The sequence below is a fragment of the Aquarana catesbeiana genome, linkage group LG01 (assembly GCF_042186555.1).
Source record: "Aquarana catesbeiana isolate 2022-GZ linkage group LG01, ASM4218655v1, whole genome shotgun sequence".
In the NCBI taxonomy this organism is placed as follows: Eukaryota; Metazoa; Chordata; class Amphibia; order Anura; family Ranidae; genus Aquarana; species Aquarana catesbeiana.
Window position 1 is genome coordinate 20975657 of NC_133324.1, and position 25749 is coordinate 21001405.

Here is a 25749-nt window from a genome sequence, read left to right on the forward strand (position 1 = left end):
AACTTGTTTACTAATTGTGATTGTGGCCTCTTTCTCTGGTTCTCCCCTCCCGTTTAGTTCTTGTTAGTCCTAGATAGACCCTCCAATGTTCCCTCAGTCAGTGTTTATTATTTACAGAGATAGGGCTTCAGATAGTCAAGTTATTGTGTTCTTACAATTTAAAAAGGACTAAAAAAAATATCCTCTGCACTTATCTGAAGTAAAATTGCATTGGATTCAACTTGTGTCCAATTAAAAAGAGTTAAGTTGTCTGCAAATGGTGCCAAGTCAGCAGGTGGTCATACTGTCGGGACAGACTGGGTTTATAGAGATAGGTCAATGCATAGAGCAGCATTTGAAATAGATCATCTAGAAATCTTAAGCCCAAGCAAAAATAAGATTTTCTATTTGTGAATAAAACATTTACCAAAACCCAGGCATCTGAAAATGAATGGTCTTCACACAACTGCCAACGCATTTCTGCCTACATAGTCTTAGCCATAGCTAGCGGCAGCACAGAAAGTTTTGGTAAAATAATCTTCCAGCAAAGGCCTAATATACGAGGGGTTTGTGAAAATAAAACCAACAAATATACAGTGCCTTAAAAAAGTATTCATACCCCTTGAAAAACGTAAATGTATTTTATTGAGATTTTATGTGATAGACCAACACAAAAGTGGCACATAATTGTGAAGTGGAAGAAAAATGATAAATGGTTTTCACATCTAGAGAGGGTCATTTTTGCCGATTCTTCTTTGCAAAATATCTCAAGCTCTGTCAGATTGGATGGAGAGCGTCTGTGAACAGCAATATTCAAGTCTTGCCACAGATTCTCAATTGGTTTTTGGTCTGGCCTATTCTAACACATGAATATGCTTTGATCTAAACCATTCCATTGTAGCTCTGGCTGTATGTTTCGGGTCGTTGTCCTGCTGGAAGGTGAACCTCCGCCCCAGTCTCAAGTCTTTTGCAGACTAACAGGTTTTCTTCTAAGATCGCCCTGTATTTGGCTCCATCCATCTTCCCATATACTCTGACCAGCTTCCCTGTCCCTGCTGAAGAAAAGCATCCCCACAACATAAAGCTGCCACCACCATGTTTCACGGTGGGGATGGTGTGTTCAGGGTGATGTGCAGTGTTAGTTTTCTGTCACACATAGCGTTTTGCTTTTAGGCCAAAAAGTTCAAATTTGGTCTCAACTGACCAGAGCACCTTCTTCCTCGTGTTTGCCGTGTCCCCCACATGGCTTCTCGGCAACTGCAAACAGGACTTATGACTTTCTTTCAACAATGTCTTTCTTCTTGCCACTCCTCCATAAAGGTCAGATTTGTGGAGAGCACCACTAATAGTTGTCCTGTGGACAGATTCTCCCACCTGAGCTGTGGATCTCTGCAGCTCCTCCAGAGTTACCATGGGCCTCTTGGCTCTTCTCTGATTAATGCTCTCCTTGCCCGGCCTGTCAGTTTAGGTGGACGGCCATGTCTTGGTAGGTTTGCAGTTGTGCCATACTCTTTCCATTTTCGGATGATGGATTGAACAGAGCTCCATGAGATGGTCAAAGCTTGGGATATTTTTTTTTAATAACCTAACCCTGCTTTAAAATTCTCCACAACTTTACCCCTGACCTGTCTTGGTGTGTTCCTTGTCCTTCATTATGCTGTTTGTTCACTAAGGTTCTCTAACAAACATCTGGAGGGCTTCACAGAACAGCTGTATTTATACTGAGATTAAATTACACACAGGTGTACACTATTTACTAATTAGGTGACTTATGAAGGTAATTGGTTAATCTAGATTTTAGTTAGGGGTACAAATGCACGCCACACTTTTCAGATATTTGTAAAGAAAAAAAAAAAAAAAAAAGAAAATTGAAAAACCATTTATCATTTTCCTTCCACTTCACAATTATGTGCCACTTTGTGTTGGTCTATCACATAAAATCCCAATAAAATACATTTACGTTTTTGGTTGTAACATGACAAAACGTGGAAAATTTCAAGGGGTATGAATACTTTTTCAAGGCACTGTAGCTATTTAAATACTGTACAGCATTATCCCCATATTGCAGCTGTCCCACAATGGCTCCAAGATAAGAAATCACTCCTCAGTCTACCCTGCCAGCGCTCAATGGAGCTCCGGACTAGGGTGGTGGGCAGGAGTGGCTGGCTCCGGCTCTCAGCAACATGCCGAGAGACAGAGCCAGTTGTCAATACGGCAGCTGGATACCGACAATATGATCCAGATCCTTCCAGAGCCTGGAGTAGCTATGCCACGTCAACTGATAGCGGGCAACTAGTCACAGGAGAGCAAAAGTAGGTGCACTACTGTGACCCGCAACAGATGTATGGTCAAAAAAGGTTTTGGGCATCCTTCTCTTTTGACTCATTAAAGTAGTAGAGCATCAGATTCCCATCAAGTCTGTCGTCTGACAGGGGTCTCCAAACTTTCTAATCAAAAGGCCAGTTTAGGGTCCTCCAGACTGTGGCCACAGAGTAGAAAAGGTCCCAACGTCATTGGGAATAAACAATGCCCCATAGTTGGTATCAGTGGGAGGAATGCCATCATTGGGAGGAATTGTGTCCCATCGTTTGCGCCATTGGGAGGAATTGTGCCCTTCAATGGTATCAGTGGGGGAATTATGGCCCAGTGTTGGCATCAGTGGATTAAAAAATGGCACCCCAAGGGTTAGATAAAAGCAAGCAAAGGGCCGCAGTTTGGAGACCACTGCTCTGATATCACAAAACTACATAACTACACAATTTCCATGACTTCTTTGATGGAGAAAAAGCTGCATCTGAGCACCTGCACTACAAGGATCTCCCTGCTGCTGATTCATGCATTTTCTTTAACTTCTCTTGTTGCTGCTCCATCGTCATTACCACACCAGTAAATAGGGACAGGTTTGACACGAGGAAGCAAAGCTCTGCACCTCTACTAAGGTAGTCGGCACCACAGTGCCCATAGTTTTGCTTTAAGGACAAGTCCTTTTCAATATGTAAAAACATACAAAATAAATAAATAAAAATGACAAAGACTGAAGGCACACGGGTATTGAGTGTTGACAATACCTCAATATGAAACACAGGATGTATCCCATCCCAATATAGTAATGCGTGGCAGTCTCAGCCCGGGGTCCTGCCAGGCCACACCAACGCGTTTTGCTCAGCCCCTTTGGAGCTCAATTATGGGGGTCTCAATTAAGGGGTGGAGCGAAACGCACTGGTGCATGGCCTGACGGGAGCCCGGCCTGAGACTGCCACACATTACTATAGTGGGCTTGCTTTAATGAGCGGGCCCATGGGATACATTCTGTTTCACATTGACGTTTGGACCCGAGACAAGCGCCTTCCCCAGCTAGCACTTTCAGCAATGGGCACAGGACTAGAACACCCCTTACAGCCCAAGCAGCACACATAATCCTCCATTTGGTTCACAATACTGCATTATGTTGCATTGTGTGCAGTTACCTGTGGCATTTCAGAAGGTTTGAATCCTACAGGCATGGTCATGTTCCATATCACCAGACATTCGGGGCTCAGAACCTCGGTGAGCCGATTGAAGAGGCAGTCCAGGTTTTTTTTGTAGACTTCCAGTGGCTTGTAGTTATACCTGCAGATGAGATCTGTCTAAACAATGCGTTCCATGAGAACTTATTCACCTCTAATACATAGTTAGCCAGTTCTAGCGCTTTCCCAGTGCTAATAGAAAGAAGGTCGCTTTTCATGTCTGCTTTCATGACTCAAGGAACCCTCAAATCTTATCTCAAGGACGGGTCCAGGTGAAGAAGGAGGAGAAGGAGAAGGAGTAGGAGAAGGAGGAGGAGGAGGAGAAGAAGGAGAAGAAGGAGAAGGAGAAGGAGAAGGAGAAAGTGGAGAAGAAGAAGGAGAAGAAGAAGGAGGAGAAGGAGAAGGTGGAGAAGAAGGAGAAGGAGGAGAAGAAGGTGGAGAAGGAGAAGGAGGAGAAGAAGGTGGAGAAGGAGAAGGTGGAGAAGGAGAAGGTGGAGAAGGAGAAGGTGGAGAAGGAGAAGGGGGAGAAGGAGAAGGGGGAGAAGGAGAAGGGGGAGAAGGAGAAGGAGAAGAAGAAGGAGAAGGAGAAGATGAAGTCTAGGCCTAAAGTCATTATTGAGAAAAGAAATCTAGAATGAAACCAAAAAGTTTTGGCAGTGCTACCTTAAGGGTCAAATTTGGTCTCCCATTCCCTTCTACAGCATTTTCAGTTTTGAGCGCACCCAGTGACCCTGGAAAAAAGATAAAAGTACCGTTTAGCACGGCAAATTGCTGGGCAGGGGAGAGTGGACCTGCACAGCATCTGAGGTCTCGCGGGGGCTTAACCGATATGAAAGGGGTGGGAAACCTCCCAGGGTCTTCAGTAGAGGCCCAACGACAGGCGAAAATGTACGTTTACCTACCCGTCACACTTTTGCTTCAAAAAACTATAGAAACATACTTGAACCTGCCATGTTGAGGCCCTAAAATGCCAAGACAAATAAACCCCCCCAATAGACCCCTCTTAGTATATATCTCTGTGGTGCCTGTTCTGGTAGCTCACTGGTGGTTGGAAACTACTACCCCTGTACTCTTCACTGGACCAAACCAACCCTCGTGTGACGCTGCTCATGACCATTAAGGACCCTGAGATGGATGTGAGTGGCAGCATTCATGTCACAAGAAAGTGACTTGGGCATTGCAGTCTGGACCCTTCCATACTACAGAGCAGAATAAAGAAGACCTAGATCAGTGATGGAGAACCTTGGCACCCCAGATGTTTTGGAACTACATTTCCCATGATGCTCATGCACTCTTGAGTGTGGTTGAGCATCATGGGAAATCACTGACCTAGGACCTCGTGTGTCAGTGTGAGTTTTATGCAAAAGGGACGCATTTAGGTACATAAATAAAATAAAAATATATAGATATAGATCTAGGATCTAGATCTATTTTTTTATATTCTATTTTTTTTCCCTTATTAAAAACAGTAAGGGTGAAGTGCGAAAAAGTATTTTTTTGTTCCTTCTTGAGATGAGCAAAAAAAACAGAAAATGTTACCACTTGACCTCCAGAAGGTTTTATCCCTTCATGACCAGGACATTTTTTTTGCTATTTTTCGGCACTGTGCTACTTTAACCGCTTCAGCCCCGGAAGATTTTACCCCCTTCCTGACCAGAGCACTTTTTGCGATTCTGCACTATGTTGCTTTAACTGACAATTGCGCGGTCGTGCGACATTGCACCCAAACAAAATTGATGTCCTTTTTTCCCACACAAATAGAGCTTTCCTTTGGTGGTATTTGATCACCTCTGGTTTTTATTTTTTGTGATATTAACAAAAAAAGAGCGACAATTTTGAAAAAAAAAAAAAAAAAATGCATTTTATTTTACTTTTTGCTATAATAAATATCCCCCAAAAATATATAAAAAACAAAAAAAAAACAAAAAAAAAAAAAAAAAAAAAAAAAAAAACACATTTTTTCCTCAGTTTAGGTCGATATGTATTATTCTACATATTTTTGGTAAAAAAAAAAAAAAAAAAAAATCACAATAAGCGCATATTGATTGGTTTGCGCAAAAATTATAGCGTCTACAAACTAGGGGATAGTTTTATGGCATTTTAATCTTTTTTTTTTTATTAGTAATGGTGGCGATCTTTTTATCAGGACTGCGACATCATGGTGGACACATTGGACACTTATGGGACCATTAGTGACGGCACAGTGATGTAGTGAGTAGCACTCTTGCCTAGCAGTAAAAAGGTTTGAATCCCAACCACGACACTACCTGCCTGGAGTTTGCATGTTTGCCTTGTGTTTCCTCCAGGTACTCCGGTTTCCTCCCAAACGCCAAAGACATGTTGGCAGGTTAATCGGATCCTGTCCAAAACTGGCCCTAGTATATCAATGTGAGTTGGGGACTTTGGATTGTGGGCTCCTTGAGAGTAGGGACTGATGTGAGTGTGCGATGTATGTGTGGAGCACTGCGTAAAATTGATGGCACTATATGGGTACCTTAAATAAATAGGGAAAATTGTAGACACACACCCACACTCACTCAGGTTGACCTGGATGGACTGGTGTCTTTATTCAACCTTACTATGTAACAATGTAACTATTGTCATTTATACAGCGATCAGTGCTATAAAAATGCACTGATTACTGTGTAAATGACACTGGCAGGGAAGGGGTTAAACACTAGGGGCGGTAAAGGGGTTAAGTGTGTCCGAGGGAGTGATTCTAACCGTGGGGGGAGGGGCTTCAACACACATGCTTGGTTTACAAAAGCCATCTCCCCGTTCTACCTCTCCGTGACACGATTGCGGGCACCTGGCGGACATAGAGTCCGCGGGACCCGCGGTCATGGAGACCGTGGCGGGCGCTGCCAGCACTGCTTCTTGAAGGGGATGTACCTGTAAGCCCTTTTGCCCACCAGTGCCATTCTGCCGGCGTAAATCGGCGTGCGTTGGTCAGCAAAAGCGGTTAATTGGCAATTTCGCGGTCATGCAACACTGTATCCAAATGAAATTTATATATTTTTTTTTTCTTTTTGGTGGCATTTGCTCACCACTGAGTTTTATTTTTTTTTTTTTTTTTGCTATATAAAACAAATATACCGAAAATTGTGAAAAAAAAAAAACTTTTTTTTCCCCTCGGTTTGGAAATTTTGGAACACAAATAATCTTTCTTCATAAAATTTAGGCCAAAATGTATTCCGCTACATTTCTTTAGTAAAAAGAACCCAAATCAGTGTACAGTAAAACCTTGGTTTGAGCGTAACTTTGCAAGACGAGCAACATTTTGACTTGATATACAAACTATGTCTTTATATACAAGTAGTGTCATGTCACAACTGAGTATAAAAGAGAAGAGAGGCGCCTCTAAGTGGAGCAATATGGTTACATTTAATGAAGGTCCAACATTTAGGAACATATTGCTACACTTAGAGGCGCCTCTCTTCTCTTTTATACTCTGGAGCTCCTGCTGGATTTTGCTTCTAATCCCCTTGTGGAGGCTTCCATTTGTAGATGGACATTTTATGGTCACATTGCTATAATCTTTTTATATGGACTATAAACTGAAGGACTTATGAATAAATGGTTGTTGAACGAATCATCTGAGTCTCCATTATTTCTTATGGGGAAATTCGCTTTGACATTCAAGTGCTTTGGATTACAAGCATGTTTCTTGAACGAATTATGCTCACAATCCAAGGTTTTACTTGATTATCTAGTCTCTGTGAAAGTCAAAGTCCACAAACTATGGTATATAATCTAACAATCCTGATGTACTGACGGCCTATCTCTCCATTTCTTGAGGCCCCAAAATGTCAGGACATTACAAATACCCCCAAAATGACCCCTTTTGGAAAGTAGACAGTCAAAAAAAAAAAAAAAAAAAAAAAAAAAAAAACTCGGCCAGCCTCTTAAATACCGTATATACTCGAATATAAGCCGAGTTTTTCAGCACTTTTTTTGTGCTGAAAGTGTCCCCCTCGGCTTATACTCGAGTCAAGCACTTTTTCTGGTGCAAAGAATGACATTTCCCAAACCGACTTTGGGGCCCCTTGGTGCTAGGAACCCCAAATTTGGTGTGCAACCCCAGTGGAACTAGAACTACAACATATCCACAGTTGGGGTTCCTAGCACCAAGTGGCCCCGAGATATGGGGCCCCAATGTCGGTTCGGAAAATGTCATTCTCTGCTGCAGAAAAGCGCTTGACATTTTCCGAACCGAATTTGGGGCCCCCGTATCTCGGGGCCACTTGGTGCTAGGAACCCCAGCTTTGGATATGTCGTAGTGCTAGTTCCACCGAGTTTGCGCACCAAATTTGGGGTTCCTAGCACTAAGTCGCCCCGAGATATGGGGCCCCAAAGTCGGTCAACTGTGTCCATCTGCAGCAATGTCATTTCGGGACCCTTTGGGTCCAGAGACCCCAAATTTTGGCTGCAGCTAGGGGGCATCTAGGAACCCTTAACTACCAAGTTTGAAGCTCTGGGGACCTATGGCTGCAAATGGGCACAGTGAGGCTGCAAATGGGCATTGTTGACCCTCTTTTCCACTTACAGTAGCTGCACATTTCTCACCCTAGGCTTATACTCAAGTCAATACGTTTTCCCAGTTTTTTGTAGTAAAATTAGGTGCCTCGGCTTATAGTCGGGTCGACTTATACTCTAGTATATACGGTACCTTGAAGTTTTAGTTTGCTGCTATTTTATTTTTACATATTGTCACCAGTACAGTAGTGTCCTCATATGAGTGGAGTGGTGGTGATCAGGGATACTGACTGGCTACAGTATGTGTAATAAAAAAAAAAAAAAAAAAAAAAAAAAAAAAAAATCGGGGATTTTTTTCTTACACCATTATTGCTTATAACACTGATGATCACTGTTATAAGCAATAGCTTTAGCTGTCATGAATTGGCTACAACTGATCACATGGTACAAGGTGTAGGGATTGGCCCAGGTATCGTGTGATAGCTGTGGGTCAATCACAACATCTCAATAGTAAGCAAAACAGTCAAGAATGGAAGCCATTCATGACTGTTTTGTTAACATTGTAATCATGCGATCGCTACGACCAATCATAGCGATCACAGGATACACCGGGTGGGTACCAATAACCATGATCTGGTGGACACAGCGGTCACAGGTTCGCGCCGCTGTGCCCCTGGGGGGGCGCACCAGTGAGCATGCGCTCAGCGACATACCAGTATGTTGCTGAGCCTGCAGCTTCTGCCTGCTAGCAATAGATCTACTGTTAGTGGGCAGTAGGTGGTTAACCCCTTGCCGCCAAGCGTACGCAGATACGTGGCCTCGGCTTCCGGGGGTTATATACGGGATGATGCCTGCATCTGCAGGCATCATCCCGGTACCGTTTTTTTAGAGCGGGCGATTGGCTATCCAGGGTTAACAACCGATGCGGCTAAAACCCTCCTGCCGCTCTTACCGGGCTTCCCGTCCCACCGGGAGACCTGATCCTCGATCCGCCACTTCCAGGAGTCTTTCTGTACACATGGAAGTGACGTCACAACTGTTTACTCGGCTGCCAATGGCGCCGGTTTTTAAAAAATATACAGTATTCAGAATCGTCGTTTTCGGTGATCTGAATACTTTGAAGTGCAAAGGAGGGATTGGGGGTCTTTTAGACCTCTGATCCCTCCATAAAGAGTACCTGTCACCACCTATTACTGTCACAAGGGAGGTTTACATTCCTTGTGACGGCAATAAAAGTCATCAAAAAATTTTATTTAAAAGAAAAAAAAAAACCACAATGGAAAAAAAAAATAAAAATAAATTCAATTTAAGAAAAAAAAATGTAAAGCGTTCCTAGTCCCTGCAAGCTCGCGCAGCAAAAAAAAAAAAAACAAAAAAAAAAACGCATACGGAAGTCGCGCCCGCATATGTAAACTGTGTTCAAATCACACATGTGAGGTATCGCCGCGATCGTCAGTGCGAGAACAAAAAATTCTAGCACTGGACCTCCTCTGTAACTCTAACCCGGTAACAGTTTTTTTTCTTAAATGTCACCTATGGAGATTTTTTAGGTACCGTAGTTTGTCGCCATTCCACGAGTGTGTGCAATTTTAAAGCGTGACAAAAGACCGCCGCACAAATACCATGTGACATAAAATATTCCAACAATCACCATTTTATTCTCTAGAATATGAATATATTTATATATATATATATATATATATATATATATATATATATGTTTGGGGGTTCTGAGTAATTTTCTAGCAAAAAATACAGATTTTAACTACTTGTAAACACCAAATGTCAGAAATAGGCTTTGGAGTGAAAGGGTTAAGCAGAAATTACTTTACGTAGACATGTTGGGCCACACAAATCACCCCCCCCCCAAATGCTATTTCTCACTTGCTATAAAGTTACATTTACAGTGATTACTGGGGAAGATGAGACTGAGGGAATGCTTTTTCCAACCTGCGGCAGACTGCCTAATTTTTCCTGATTGCACCTCCCAGACCTGGACAGTTCCCTGAAGCTCACGCACTGCTGTTTTTTTTTTTTTTTTTTTTTTGGGGGGGGGATGAAAAAAGTTAGAGGGAGAGAAATGCAGTCTTCCTGGGATGGAAAGGGAGTGTACCTGATAAGGTCCCAGATACAAGAGCTTATGATGACGACATCGGGCTTGGGTCCTTCTTTGAAGTCAGCCAACACACTCTCCATGTATGTCGAATATGCCCGAGTCAAGAAGTAGAACCGCATGAGGTGGTGGCCAGTACGGTACTGACGCACTTCCCGGTAGGTTACTCCATTGTGCATTTCGCAGAGAGACCCTCCTTCCACCAGAGTGTCATTGGCAAAGGTTTTCTCCCCCTGAAAAGAAATAAAAAAAATAAAAAAATTTACTTTCAGCAAAACTGGAAACAGATTGTGTCCTGACCAGTTACAGCACGCAACCCCGACCCTACACAAGTGTTCAATAAAAGGGGATTGGACACGAGGAACTTAAGGGGCTATGCATATAAAAAAAAAAAAAAAAAAAAAAAGAAAAAAAAAGGCCTAGGGATCACTAGCACATAAATCCAGATCTTTTATGGACTCTCACCTTGCTCCTCACTGCTAGATCAGCGCCTCTCAACCTTTTTTCACAGAGGATCCCTTGAAATATCTTTCTAGTCCCAGTGAACCCCTGCTAAGAATCTACAACTCAAGATAACATTAGTGTGATGGTCAGTGGGAAGAATGCTCCTTACACTTGTGGTCACTGGAAAGAATTACCCCCTAACAACTAGATAAAAAGATCAATGGTGTCAGTGGGAACTTAACTGAGGCAGAAATTACTCACTGCTCAAGAAATCCCTAGCAAACTCTGGAGGAACCCTAGGGTTCCATGGAACCATGTGCTAGATTAAGCCCTTGTTGCAGGGCTTCGACTAGATCCAACCTCAGATGCAGGAACCTCAAATCTTCAAGTCCTGTAGTCCCAGGTCCTCAAACCACAAGTAATCACACTACAATCCAGCTTATGGTCACCAAGGAATAGCTTCTCTGACATCCGATGATCCCCGAAAAGGAAGGCTTCTCCTTTTAAAAGTTATCCTTTGAAAGTGTTGGGTTGAAAGAACCTGGTAGCAGGATGACCAAGAGTTTTACCCCAAAGTGATCCCCATAACGAAGGTTTCTCCTTTTCAAAAGGTTATACTTTGAAAGCGTTGGGTTGAAAGAACCTGGTAGCAGGATCATGGTATGACCAAGTGGTTTACACTTAGTGATCTCCATAATGAAGGTTTCTCCTTTCGAAAATCATCTTTTGAAAGCGTTGGACTGAAGGAACCTGGTATCGGGACCACATGATGACCAAAAGGGTTATCCTTACTGATGCCCATGATGGTTTCTCCTTTTGAAGGTTATCCTTTGAAAGCGTTGGGTTGAAGGAACCTGGTAGTATGATAAACCCATAATGTAGGTTTCTCCTTTTTGAAGGTTATCCTTTGAAAGCGTTGGGTTGAAGAAATCTGGTAGCAGGATCAACCCATAATGTAGGTTTCTCTTTTCAAGGTTATCCTTTGAAAGCGTTGGATTGAAAGAACCTGGTAAGCAGGATCATGGGATGACCAAGCGGTTTACCCTTAACCACATCCCGCCTGGCCTATAGCAGATTGACGGCCGGGAAGTGGTTCTGTTATCCTGACTGGGTATCATATGATGTCCAGCAGGATAACATGTCGGAGCTTGCAGCGATCGCAAATGTGGCGTGTCAGTCTGACACGCCGCATCTCCGATCGCGATAAGGAGCCTCTGTCAGGCTTCTTACCATGTGATCAGCTGTGACCAATCACAGCTGATCATCCCGTGAACCAGGAAGTGTCGGTAAACAGCATTCCTTGGCTCGTGCTGACAGGGAGAGGTGGGGGTTTGTGGGACGGTCTGTGCTGATAATCAGCACAGCCCCCTCAGATGTGCCAATCAGTGCCCCAATAATAAAGTCTGCCAGTGCCCATTACAGTGCCGCCCGTTAGTGCCCATCACAGCCGCATATCGGTGCCAGTCAGTTCCGCCAGTGAAGGGGAAAACAAAATTTTATGACAAAACTAAGAAAAACATTTTTTTCCAAAAATTGACCTTTTTTTAGTTTAGCAAAAAATAAAAACTCCAGAGGTGATCAAATACCACCAAAAGAAAGCTCTATTTGTGGGAAGAAAATGATAAAAATGTAGTTTCGGTACAGTGTTGTATGACCGCGCAATTGTTATTCAAAGTGCGACAGCGCTGAAAGCTGTCCTGGGCAGGAAGGGGTGAAAGTGCCCGGTATTGAAGTAGTTAATGATCCCCATAACGAAGGTTTCTCCTTTTCGAAGGTTATCCTTTGAAAAGTGTTGGGTTTAACAAACCTGGTAGCAGGATCATGGGATGATCGAGAGGTTTACCCTTAAGTGACCCCAAGTGGAGCTGGCTCCTTGCAAGAAACCAACATGGGGCCATTTTTCCTAAGGGTTATGCTTTATAAATATGACTGCATGTGAAGTACTTTTGATTGCGTTTTTATTCTATTATATTCAATTTTATAAAGAAAGTGGGTAGTTTGCCATCATCAGGCCAGGACCACAAGCCTTGGCCTTCTTCGAGGAGAAATGCCACTCACCAGGAGAAAATGATAAAAAGATAACTTATTTTAATGAAAAAGTACCAAAAAGATTTTTATGGATGGTTAGCAAAAGCTGTACAACACAGCTGAGGCATGGGGTAGGCAGAAGGGGCAGCTGCCCCGGGGGCAGTGATGTGTGGGAGGGTGCACACCCTCCTCATCACGTATTAAGGTCCATAAAAATACCTATGCTGGAAAGCAGTGTGCTGCAGCCCACAGCTCCAACAGGTCTCCATCCAGTCTTTAGTGGTTACCTCAGGTTAGCAGGAGGGGAAGGCTGTATCTGCTCTACTTTCTCCAAACTTGTTTCACCTCTAGCATGCCCCACCGTAAACCCACTTTGATCTGGCAGGGCCTGTGCTGCCGATCAAGGATAATGCAAAAGTACCATAAAAAAAAAAAAGTTTTGGTTTGCTGCACAAGGAAAAAGTGGTTTTCTTCAGGTCACTGGAAATAGTGGTGGAATCCCCCTCAAGATCATGCAGCCAGCCAACAGCACTGACTGGACGGAGAAGGTATGGAGAGAGGAGGGACAGACTGTGCTGGGGAAAACCAATACGAGGCAAGGAGAGCTTGTGAGTCTTCAGACATCTGTGCAAGCTGGACTGCAAGGTGGTTACTTGCGGCTGGAGGATCTGAGACCATAAAAAAGGGAGTTAGGTGTGGAGAACCATCAAAGGCATCCTATGTTTAAGTTATTGGGGGGAAAGAATGTAGGAATGACTGAACACTGGAAGATACAAAAAAAAAAAAAAAAGAAGATCTAAAACCAATAAAGGAGTACCTGTCAGGCCTCGTTCTTATGGGGCATGCATAAACGTATGCCCATGGAGGGTCGTGTTTACTGGAATGGTGCTCCTTTCATCTCCAAGCATGCAGTCCCATTGCCATCGAGCCAGTGTTCCCCCGATGCGACACTGCAGGTGCACAGCATCCAAGATGTGTTTGGGGCAAAGCACCCACCCAACGTCACATTGGGGAGCAGCGGCTGGATCCATGCAGCCGCTGCTTCCCAACTGACAGCAATGGGGCTGCCTTCATGAGAGATGTATGGAACACCTGTGCGTTCCCACACAGATAGACACGGCCCTCCAAGTTATGTACGCCCCATGTGAACGAGGCCTTAAAAAAGGAAGAAAATACTGGTGTGATCTCACCTTATTTCGGAGCTGGCCTTGTGTTAGAAAAGAGTCATTCTGCAGCAGACTCACAAGATCTTTGTAGACGGATCTTTGAACTGAAAACAAATATTTTTAGTCACTTTCTGTCCGGGACAATTTTTTGACAACAACAACAAAAATAAAATTTTGAAAACACACCCCCAAAAGTACATTTTCTGAAAGCTGAGGCCCTGGAGAATAAAGATGGTGGCTTTTGTAATTTATGTCACATGTGCGCATTATCAAAACGCAAATTTTGGTGCGCACAAACGCAATATAATGCGCAATTGTTTGTTAAAATTTAAGTCTGTGGGTGACCTCACCACCCAGGCTCTGCAGCCATTGTTGTCGATCTCTCCTCTACACTGAATCCGGGTTCTGGGGAGATCATGTGAATAACTTTATCAACTGCTTTTACTCTTTTTAAATCATACTCACAACAGAAACTACCAAAATGACCCTGATCAAAAGTTTACATACCCTGGTGATTTTGGCCTGATAACATGCACACAAGTTGACACAAAGGGGTTTCAATGGCTATTAAAAGGTAACCATCCTCACCTGTGATCTGTTTGACCTTTTATACACACGCATTAATTACAAAAAATGAGTTTCTGGACTCCTGACAGACCCTTGCATCTTTCATCCAGTGCCGCACTGACGTTTCTGGATTCTGAGTCATGGGGAAAGCAATAGAATTGTCAAAGGATCTTTTGGGAAAAGGTAGTTGAACTGTATAAAAAACAGGAAAGGGATATAAAAAGATATCCGAGGAATTGAGAATGTCAATCAGCAGTGTTCAAACTCTAATCAAGAAGTGGAAAATGAGGGGTTCTGTTGAAACCAAACCACGGTCAGGTAGACCAACTAGAATTTCAACCGCAACTGCCAGGAAAATTGTTCGGGATGCAAAGAAAAACCCACAAATAACTTCAGGTGAAATACAGGACTCTCTGAAAACATGTGGTGTGGTTGTTTCAAGATGCACAATAAGGAGGCACTTGAAGAAAGATGGGCTCCATGGTCGAGTCACCAGAATAAAGCCATTACTACGCAAATGCCACAAAGTATCCCACCTACAATACACCAAACAGCACAGAGACAAGCCTCAAACCTTCTGGCACAAAGTCATTTGGAGTGATGAGACCAACATTGAGCTTTTTGGCCACAACCATAAAAGGCTTCTTTTGGAGAGGAGTCAACAAGGCCTATGATGAAAGGTCCACCATTCCTACTGTGAAACACGGAGGTGGATCGCTGATGTTTTGGGGATGTGTGAGCTGCAAAAGGCACTGGAAATTTGGTCAATATTGATGGCAAGATGAATGCAGTATGTTATCAAAAAATACTGGAGGAACATTTGCATTCATCAGCCAGGAAGCTGCTCATGGGACGTACTTGGACATTCCAACATGACAATGATCCAAAACACAAGGCCAAGTCCACCTGTCGTTGACTACAGCAGAATAAAGTGAAGGTTCTGGAGTGGCCATCTCAGTCTCCTGACCTCAATATCATTGAGCCACTCTGGGAGGATCTCAAACGTGCCGTTCATGCAAGACAGCCCAAGAATTTACAGGAACTGGAGGCTTTTTGCCAAGAGGAATGGGCAGCTTTACCATCTGAGAAGATAAAGAGCCTCATCCACAAATACCACAAAAGACTTCAAGCTGCCATTGATGTTAAAGGGGGCAATACACGGTATTAAAGTGGTGTTCCGGCCGAAATGATACTTTTTAAATAAAAATACCCCTATAATACGCAAGCTTAATGTATTCTAGTAAAGTTAGTCTGTAAACTAAGGTCTGTTTTGTTAGTTTATAGCAGTAGTTTGTTGTTTTATAAACTTACAGCAGGCTGTGGTCATCTTAAGTGTGGGCATCTGAAGCCAGACTGTATTTCTTCCTGGATCTCATCCTTGCAGATCTCGCACATGCTCAGTGCAGCACAAGCAGTGTGATAGGTTTCAGGTCAGGTTTCCATAGCAACGGCAGTGTCAGAGGAAGTTGCCGCCCCTTCTCAGAAGGCATTGCAAACAGGAAATGATGCGATGGGCCGCGGCCAGGGAGGAGGAAGTGAAAAATGAATACAGCAGATATACAGTAAGTGCTGAGAAAAAAAATTAAAAAATATCCAATTCGTTTACAGTGCACAGTTTAGTGGGGGATGCTGAAGAGTTGTAAAAGTGGGTGGAACTCCACTTTAAGAACTGGGGTATGTAAACTTTTGATCAGGGTCATTTGGGCAGTCTCTGTTGTGATTATGATATAAAAAGAGTAAACACAGTTGATGGATAATAAATGGCTTCAGCCAAACACTAACCATGAGTGAAAGAAAAGTTTTTGTGTTATCATTCATATTCTCTGAAAAATGGCCAAGAAATCATAAATCCTGCCAGGGTATGTAAACTTATGAGCACAACCGTACAGTGAATTCAATGTGAGTTTTTCAATGCACCTTTTATATTAAATATCGCAGTCCATACCCAGAGGCGCCTGCGTTTCTCTCTCTGCATATTCGGAGTTTGCTTCCACTTCCCCTGCAAGGCTTGTCCTGACATAGTGGACTGATCTGCTACATAGAGCTGTAAAGCTCAAAGGACTTTTTATGGACTGGCGTTATATTTAAAACATCCACTAGGCTGCGCCACTATCCCATGTATTTTGCTTGTAAGGCTCCGTTCACACCTGGGCCTTTGTATTGCAGGCGATTTCAAAACGCTCTGTCAAATGACAAAAATCGCACAATTGTAACTTCAGAGGTAATTAATTCCAATTGCACCTAAAAACGCATTGTGGTTCTGCCTGCGATTGTCATGTCACAAATCGCGCTGCAAATCTGCATCACGCAAAGCTTGTCGCTCAATAGAAGCTCCTGCTCCTTTGTGCAGGACAAGCTTCGTGCGATGTGGATTGCGGCACGATTTGTCACGTGACGATCGCAGGCAGAACTGCTCCACGTTTTCAGGGGCCATTGACATTAATGGAATTTTGCTTGTTAAGCTACAAAACACCCAAATGTGTGACCGGGGCCTAAGGCTGGGAGGTCTCCAACTTGTCCCTCTATCAGCTCTGCCGTCTGCCACCAGTTACAAGTTGTGCAGATACAAGATATTCCCCACCGCTGTTCACAGCTCTGCTGAAGTGATAACCATATCAGTATTCAGTGTGATTGTTGCCTTTACCATCAGTGTAAAGATAACTGCATAGCAGAGTCCCTTTAAATATGCAATGCCTGTGTACATATCTCAAATATGAAGCTCTCTGTAATGAACTGCAGGGGGGGGACCGACTGCAGGAGAAGAGGGGGGTGGCGTGGTAACGGACTGCAGGAACAGGGGGGGGGGGAGCTAGGAGAATTCTGTATAGTCATCATCTCAGTACATTGTGGAGCAGAGCGACAAGTTTGCAGAAGTGGGGGGGGGGGGGCAACTGACTGCAGGAGCAGCGGGGGGGGCAACTGACTGCAGGAGCAGCGGGGGGGGCAACTGACTGCAGGAGCAGCGGGGGGGGGGGGTCGGCAACTGACTGCAGGAGCAGCGGGGGGGGGGGTCGGCAACTGACTGCAGGAGCAGCGGGGGGGGGGGGGGGTCGGCAACTGACTGCAGGAGCAGCGGGGGGGGGGGGTCGGCAACTGACTGCAGGAGCAGCGGGGGGGGGTCGGCAACTGACTGCAGGAGCAGCGGGGGGCGGCAACTGACTGCAGGAGCAGCGGGGGGGGGGGCGGCAACTGACTGCAGGAGCAGCGGGGGGGGGGGCGGCAACTGACTGCAGGAGCAGCGGGGTGGGGGGGGCGGCAACTGACTGCAGGAGCAGCGGGGTGGGGGGGGCGGCAACTGACTGCAGGAGCAAGGGGGGGGGGCGGCAACTGACTGCAGGAGCAGGGGGGGGGGCGGCAACTGACTGCAGGAGCAGCGGGGGGGGGGCGGCAACTGACTGCAGGAGCAGCGGGGGGGGGGGCGGCAACTGACTGCAGGAGCAGCGGGGGGGCGGCAACTGACTGCAGGAGCAGCGGGGGGGCGGCAACTGACTGCAGGAGCAGCGGGGGGGCGGCAACTGACTGCAGGAGCAGCGGGGGGGCGGCAACTGACTGCAGGAGCAGCGGGGGGGGCGGCAACTGACTGCAGGAGCAGCGGGGGGGCGGCAACTGACTGCAGGAGCAGCGGGGGGGGCGGCAACTGACTGCAGGAGCAGCGGGGGGGCGGCAACTGACTGCAGGAGCAGCGGGGGGGCGGCAACTGACTGCAGGAGCAGCGGGGGGGCGGCAACTGACTGCAGGAGCAGCGGGGGGGCGGCAACTGACTGCAGGAGCAGCGGGGGGGCGGCAACTGACTGCAGGAGCAGCGGGGGGGCGGCAACTGACTGCAGGAGCAGCGGGGGGGCGGCAACTGACTGCAGGAGCAGCGGGGGGGCGGCAACTGACTGCAGGAGCAGCGGGGGGGGGGGCGGCGGCAATGGACTGCAGGAGCAGCGGGGGGGGCGGCGGCAATGGACTGCAGGAGCAGCGGGGGGGGGGGGGGGGCAACGGACTGCAGGAGCAGGGGGGGTGGGGTAAAGGACTGCAGGAGCAGCGGGGGGGGGGGTCGGCAACTGACTGCAGGAGCAGCGGGGGGGGGTCGGCAACTGACTGCAGGAGCAGCGGGGGGGGGGGGGGGCGGCAACTGACTGCAGGAGCAGCGGGGGGGGGGGCAACTGACTGCAGGAGCAGCGGGGGGGGGGCGGCAACTGACTGCAGGAGCAGCGGGGGGGGGGCGGCAACTGACTGCAGGAGCAGCGGGGGGGGGGGGCGGCGGCAATGGACTGCAGGAGCAGCAGGGGGGGGGCGGCGGCAATGGACTGCAGGAGCAGCGGGGGGGGGGGGGGGGCAACGGACTGCAGGAGCGGGGGGGTGGGGTAAAGGACTGCAGGAGCAGGGGGGGTGGGGTAAAGGACTGCAGGAGCAGGGGGGGGGGGGCGGCAACGGACTGCAGGAGCAGTGGGGCGGGGTAATGGACAGCAGGAGTAGGGGGTAAAGTATCTGGGAAATCTTCTACAAGCTCGGAGAATTTTGAATAGTCATCATCTCAGTACATTGCGTAGCAGAATGACAAGTTTGCTGCGGCTGCCTGCCCTCCACCCGCTTGTCACTGGTTGTTAAAGACACAGACGGCTTCACAGCAACCCGTGAAGATGGCAGCGAGGAGTAGGGGCTGTTTATTTACAAAAGGTGAATCATTTTAAATGCCCAGTCATATGCAAGGAAAAGCCCCCCACACAAAACACAACAAAAAACACAAAAAAAAAAAAAAAAAAAAAAAAAAAAACACAAAAACACCCACTCAAAAAACACACACAAAAAAAAAAAACAAACCACAGCAAAGAGAAAAAAACAAACAAAAAAACAGCAACAATACAAACAAAAAAGAAAAGCAAAAAAAATAAATAAATAAAAAAAAAAAATTTATTTTTTGCTACAACATATTGACTGGTCACTGGGTGAAGTGAACACAGCTTCATCCCACTTACTTTGCCAAGCAAACTGTTTCTCTTCCTTCAGTAAATCAACCTCAGACAGTTGCTATTTTGGACACCCACCAAGGTCTGACCTGTGCGGGTGATCATCATACTCACTGGAGTCTCCCAGGACGGCCACATACTTGTTGTGAAGAAGTCGTTTGACGTCTGCAGAGCTGAAGCACCCCATGGCTCCGTGTGGTCATGCGGTCACTGCAGAGAGAGAGAGGCAAAGCTTAGCGTGTGAGTGCAGAGATAGGCAATGTGAAATTTGTACACGGCGGACGGTATCAGGGAATCATCGGATACAGAAGATATAAACAGCTGTGATCGGTGTCTAGACCTCAGTACTGCCTACTTCCTGATACAGAAACACAACTGTCACTTCCTCTCTCTACAGTGGAGGGTCATCAAACCACACAAACTCTGATGTAACTCCAGCTGTTATTGTCAACTTTATCTGAAAGCAAGATGAACTCTAGCCAAATTTTGGAAAAAGAGTAGCGTCTAACCCTAGTCATATCGTACGTTATAAATACTACCGATTCCTTGCAGTCTGTAGGCTAGCCAACCCCAATACCAGATCACATCCCTCTTCATACTGTGGGGTGACAACACAAATAGGCCATTTCTGGTGTCACCTTTTCTAGGCATCACCATATATCCTTTGAAGACACCACTACCGGCACCATCGTTTGAAACTGTCCCAGGCCTTCACCCCAAACCCCTCCAGGATGAGCATGTTCTTCAGTACACAATGATGTAGTACTTGCCTGTTCATGGACTTCAGAAGTAGATTAGTATACCCAGGATTTTACAGCCCACAATATATAAGATGGTATTAGACCCGGACAGGGGGACGGGCCAGGATGTAAAGCTCAGAGTTGGTTGAGTGCCAGCCCACAACACCCCTTTACTTTAAACAAGGTTCCTCAACTATGGTTCTGGAGACCATGAAAAACTCTTGGCCAAGTGAAAACTCCATTGCCTTACAAAATTCCCAATTCTGACAAACTGGAAATCCATATACATGCTAAATTTAGGTAGAGTTGGTCTTAAAAAAGGAAAAAATACAAAGACTTCCAGATGGACACTCTGGTTTTAGTCCAGTGACTTCCAATATACTGAGGCAGAGAGATCACCAGGAGACCAGCATTTTAAAGTTGGCAATGGATGGCTTTAACCTCTCAACAACCGCACTATAGCCAAATGAGGGCTACGGCACATTGCTGGGATGGAGTCTATTACACTTCCTCCCATGATCCCGCACGTGTGCTTGGGCAGTAAATCGGTGATCGATGTGTCCTTCGGACACAGCTGATCACAGATCAGGTTAAAGAGCCAATCACAGCTGATCAGGATTTGCCGGTTATCGGCAATCCCCTCCTCACGCTGACAATGCGTTAAGAGAGGAGATCCGATAAGCAACAATCCACACAGGGGACATCTACACTGATCAGTGCAGACTCGCCAGCGCCGCATCGTCAAGACTCGCCAGCGCCGCATCGCCAAGACTCGCCAGCGCCGCATCGTCAAGACTCGCCAGCGCCGCATCGTCAAGACTCGCCAGCGCCGCATCGTCAAGACTCGCCAGCGCCGCATCGTCAAGACTCGCCAGCGCCGCATCGCCAAGACTCGCCAGCGCCGCATCGTCAAGACTCGCCAGCGCCGCATCGTCAAGACTCGCCAGCGCCGCATCGTCAAGACTCGCCAGCGCCGCATCGTCAAGACTCGCCAGCGCCGCATCGTCAAGACTCGCCAGCGCCGCAGCCATGCCGCCTCGCCTGCGCCGCAGCCATGCCGCCTCGCCTGCGCCGCAGCCATGCCGCCTCGCCTGCGCCGCAGCCATGCCGCCTCGCCTGCGCCGCAGCCATGCCGCCTCGCCTGCGCCGTGCAGTGCTAAAAGTTGAGTTTGGGTACAGTGTTGCATGATCGCGCCATGTTCATTCAAAATGCAACAGCTGAAAACTGGCCTGGGCAGGAAGGGGGTAAAAGTGCCCGGTAGGCAAGTGGTTAAAGACCATCTCCAAGGAAATTTGCTACACACCACACTCAAGTACTTCTAACTTTTTTTTCCCCCTCTCGGTCCACCATCCATGCGTTTTGCCATTGCCTCTTCTAGGAGTGGGGAATGGAGTGCCGGAGTCCTCGTGACATCACACTACTGCAATCCTCTGCAGCCTAAACAGCCCGGCCACTGAGAGGCAGGACCCCCACCCCTCCGCAGTGCACGAGAGGCAGGACCCCCACCCCTCCGCAGTGCACGAGAGGCAGGACCCCCACCCCTCCGCAGTGCACGAGAGGCAGGACCCCCACCCCTCCGCAGTGCACGAGAGGCAGGACCCCCACCCCTCCGCAGTGCATGAGAGGCAGGACCCCCACCCCTCCGCAGTGCACGAGAGGCAGGACCCCCACCCCTCCGCAGTCCAGAATATAGAAGACTCGGGACCCGGAGCGTCTCATCATCACAGATTCAGATAAACTTAATTTCCTGAATGCCCAATTTTTTTTTTTTATTAATCCTAGTGATTTGTTAAGGTGGGGTTGAGGGTGGTCAGTTTGTACCAACTATTATATCTAATACACATAGTATATACAAGTTTTCAGGGTTCTAACATGAAGCCTAAAAACAATCATGGCCATCCAGCCTTTACTGACATTACAAAAATTATATTTGAAGTGCCCCCCCCTTTACATTGTTGGCCAGGGAGTGGTGAAGTGCCCTCTTACAATGGTGTTTAATAGAGAAATATCCTCTCACATCGGTAGCCAGCAGAGATATGTGCACCCCCCCCTACATTGGTGGTCAATGGAGAAGTGCCTCATTATATTGTGGAAAAGCACGACCTTCATTAGTGCTTCCTTCCATTGGTGGTCAAGGTGGTTGTAGAAGTGATCTCTTACACTGAATATTAGTCAAAAATTCTGCCCCCGGGGGAGATCAATCTGTCACCGCTCAAGGAACCCCCCCCAGAGTTCAGGGCAATCTGTGAAGGACCCTGAGGGTTGCACAGAACCCTTGTGAAGAAAGACAACATTATTAGAGAACTAAAAAAAGAAAAAAGAAATAAAAAACTGCACACGCCTACAGTAAAAGAATACTAAATAAAGAATAAAAATGTGACTTAAAATGTTCCAAAACAGGAAGAGAAACCTCGAGAATAACTTTGTTCCGTTCTCATCTCCTTCCTCTGCTGCAGTTTCTGGCCTTGGTCATAGTGAGACCTTCACCTTCATGTGAACCTGAACATTGTCCACCACAGGTCTGCTGGTCAGCGGATGGGGCAAGGAGCCGTACTAAGACACACCCAAACCAAACAAAAAATGGAATATATTCCTTAGAGGACTCAAGACGCCTGCATTAGCTTTCTTTTTCAGCCTTTACAACCACTTTAAAAAAGAAAAATCTCCCAGCATGAGACTGTTAAGGAGTAAGCCTTGGAAGACTACCCCCCCCCCTCCATTCTTCTGGGGACAGTGGTAAAACCCCAATTGGGACTCAGGCGCCAATAAAAAAAACTGCAACAGATGGTCTAAACCTCCCACACTTAAAAATAAAAAAATTCCTAAAACAGGTTAATTTACTTTTAAAAAAATAACTTAAAAAAAAAAAAAAAAAAAAAAAAAAACAAAATGGTCGAATTTGCAGCTTTCATTTAACCACTTCAGCCCCAGAAGATTTTACCCCCTTCCTGACCAGAGCACTTTTTTGCGATTCAGCACTGCGTCGCTTTAACTGACAATTGCGCGGTCGTGCGACATTGCTCCCAAACAAAATTGACGTCCTTTTTTTCATCACAAATAGAGATTTCTTTTGGTGGTATTTGATCACCTCTGCGGTTTTATTTTTTGTTTTATAGACAAAAAAAAAAAAAAAAAAAAAGCAACAATTTAAAAAAAAAAAAAAAAAAAAAGCATTATTTTTCACTATACAAAATAACCAAAAAAAAAAAAAAAAAAAAAAACACAACAAAATTTTTTCCTCAGTTTAGGCCGATACGTATTCTACATATTTTGGGGGAAAAAAAAAATTGCAATAAGGGTATATTGATTGGTTTGCGCAAAAGTTAGTGTCTACATATGGCATTTTTATTATTAAATTTTTTTTTTTTTTTTATTAGTAATGGCGGCGATCTGCAAATTTTTATCGTGACTGCGACATTATGGTGGACACATCGGACACTTTTGACACTATTTTGGGGCCGTTGTCATTTATACAGAGATCAGTGCATTAAAAATGCATTGATTCCTGTGTAAATGACACTGACAGTGAAGGAGTTAACCCCTAGGGGGCGATCAAGGGGTCAAGTGTGTCCTAGGGAGTGATTCTAACTGTGAGGGGGGGGATGGGCTACCACCGACATGACAGCAATCGCTGCTCTCGATGACAGGGATCAGTGATCTGTCATGTCACAAGGCAGAATGGGAAAATGCCTTGTTTACATAGGTATATCTCCCAGTGACACGAGATTATATATATATATATACACCGTATTTATCGGCGTATAACACGCACCCAAGTTAAGGAGGGAATTTTAAGGAAAAAAACTTTTAGGAGGTAAGTTTAAGGAAGAAAAACTTACATTAAAATGCCCATCAATGCAGCGTTATCAGTGTCCATCTGCAGCCTTGTCAGTGTCAGTACAGCCTTGACCCAGTGTCCATTGCAGCCTTGTCAGTGCAGCTTTGTCAGTGCAGCTTTGCCCCAGTGCAGAATTGTCAGTGCAGCCTTGCCCCAGTGTCCATTGCAGCCTTGTCAGTGCAGCCATGTCAGTGCAGCCTTGCCCCCCCCGTGCAGCCTTGCCCCCCCGTGCAGCTTTGTGGGATCGCCGCGATCCCTGCCGACATACACAGCCCTGTGTAAATTTTAATATGGCGCCGAGACTGCAGGGACTCGGCGGAGCGCTGATACACATAGCCGAGAGTCCTCGGGTTTTCTCGGCGCCGCTTACAGTCCCGCCCAGTTCCGCCCTATGGGCGGGATTGTAAGCAGTGCCGAGAAAACCTGAGGACTCTCGGCTATGTGTAGCTCTGCTCCGCCGAGTCCCTGCAGTCTCGGCGTCGTATTTGAATTTCCACACGGCTGTGTATGTCGGCGGCGATCGCGGCAATTGCTCCGATCACACACAATTGGGGGGGGGGGGGGGGGGGGGATCGGCCTATAACACGCACCCACGATTTTCCCCTGATTTTCAGGGGAAAAAAGTACGTGTTATATGCCGATAAATACTAATAAAAAAAAAAAATATATATATATATATTTTAAATTTTTACCAGGGGGGGTGGTGATTGGGCAGTCCACCCCCTGGGTGCCACCCATTGGGAGGAGTCAGGCCGGCCGCCCCGCCTCTCCTGGCTCTAGGACAGCGCTGCCATACATGAAAATCTTCAGAGAACATTCCTGCCGGCCCTCATCCAATATAAATGGAAGCCTGTAATACCTCAAATAACGCCACTCTCCTCCTCCCACTCTCCTCCTCCTCCTCCTCGAGTGTAGCTTCTGATTGGAGGAGGGGTGCGGTCATGTGACCATCAATAAAACAGAAGAGGAGAGTCACATGACCGGGTCCATGAGAGAGCGGTGTTAATTGAGGTATATAGTAGGTTGTTTTACATGGAGAGTGACCCAGGATGAGTGGAGTATAAAGAGGGATGACAGGGATGTTTTCTCAACTTTAGAGTAGATTGTCAACGCTGTCCTAGAAGACTGAGGAGGTCCTGAGAATACAGGGGGGACTTTATAATGAAAGGGGGCTGTGAAATGGGGGGGGTCCGTGTGCTGTGCGGGGGGGTGGGGGTGTTGTGGTCCGTGTGCTGTGCGGGGGGGGTGGGGGTGTTGTGGTCCGTGTGCTGTGCGGGGGGGTTGGGGGGGTGTTGTGGTCCGTGTGCTGTGCGGGGGGGGGGGGGGGGGTTCGGTGTTGTGGTCCGTGTGCTGTGCGGGGGGGTTGGGGGGGTGTTGTGGTCCGTGTGCTGTGCGGGGGGGGGGGGGGGGGGGGGGGTTCGGTGTTGTGGTCCGTGTGCTGTGCGGGGGGGGGGGGGGGGGGTTCGGTGTTGTGGTCCGTGTGCTGTGCGGGGGGGTTGGGGGGGTGTTGTGGTCCGTGTGCTGTGCGGGGGGGGGGGGGTGGGGGTTCGGTGTTGTGGTCCGTGTGCTGTGCGGGGGGGGGGGGCGGTGTTGTGGTCCGTGTGCTGTGCGGGGGGGGGGGGGTGTTGTGGTCCGTGTGCTGTGCGGGGAGGGGGGGTGTTGTGGTCCGTGTGCTGTGCGGGGGGGGGGGGGGGCGGGGGGTTTCGGTGTTGTGGTCCGTGTGCTGTGCGGGGGGGGGCGGTGTTGTGGTCCGTGTGCTGTGCGGGGGGGGGCGGTGTTGTGGTCCGTGTGCTGTGCGGGGGGGGGTGTTGTGGTCCGTGTGCTGTGCGGGGGGGGGTGTGTTGTGGTCCGTGTGCTGTGCGGGGGGGGTGGGGGTGTTGTGGTCCGTGTGCTGTGCGGGGGGGGGGTGTGTTGTGGTCCGTGTGCTGTGCGGGGG

General features: G+C 47.0%; 1 protein-coding gene across 4 annotated transcripts in view; it reads right to left on the bottom strand.

The window, feature by feature from the left end:
- Window positions 1–25749, bottom strand: part of LOC141130613 (PC-esterase domain-containing protein 1A-like) — a 98441-nt gene that overhangs the window by 21445 nt on the left and 51247 nt on the right. For 2 of the 4 annotated variants that reach the window (XM_073618149.1, XM_073618148.1), the window contains exons 3-6: window positions 19349–19444; window positions 13737–13816; window positions 10075–10307; window positions 3447–3588 (exon numbers count right to left, since the gene is read on the bottom strand). In XM_073618149.1, coding sequence (XP_073474250.1) covers window positions 3447–3588; window positions 10075–10307; window positions 13737–13816; window positions 19349–19421 — 528 coding nt within the window. In that variant the 5' untranslated portion in view covers window positions 19422–19444. Of the gene's footprint in view, window positions 1–3446; window positions 3589–10074; window positions 10308–13736; window positions 13817–19243; window positions 19670–25749 lie in introns of those variants that run through there. The other 2 variants (XM_073618150.1, XM_073618151.1) reach the window with 2 other exon arrangements.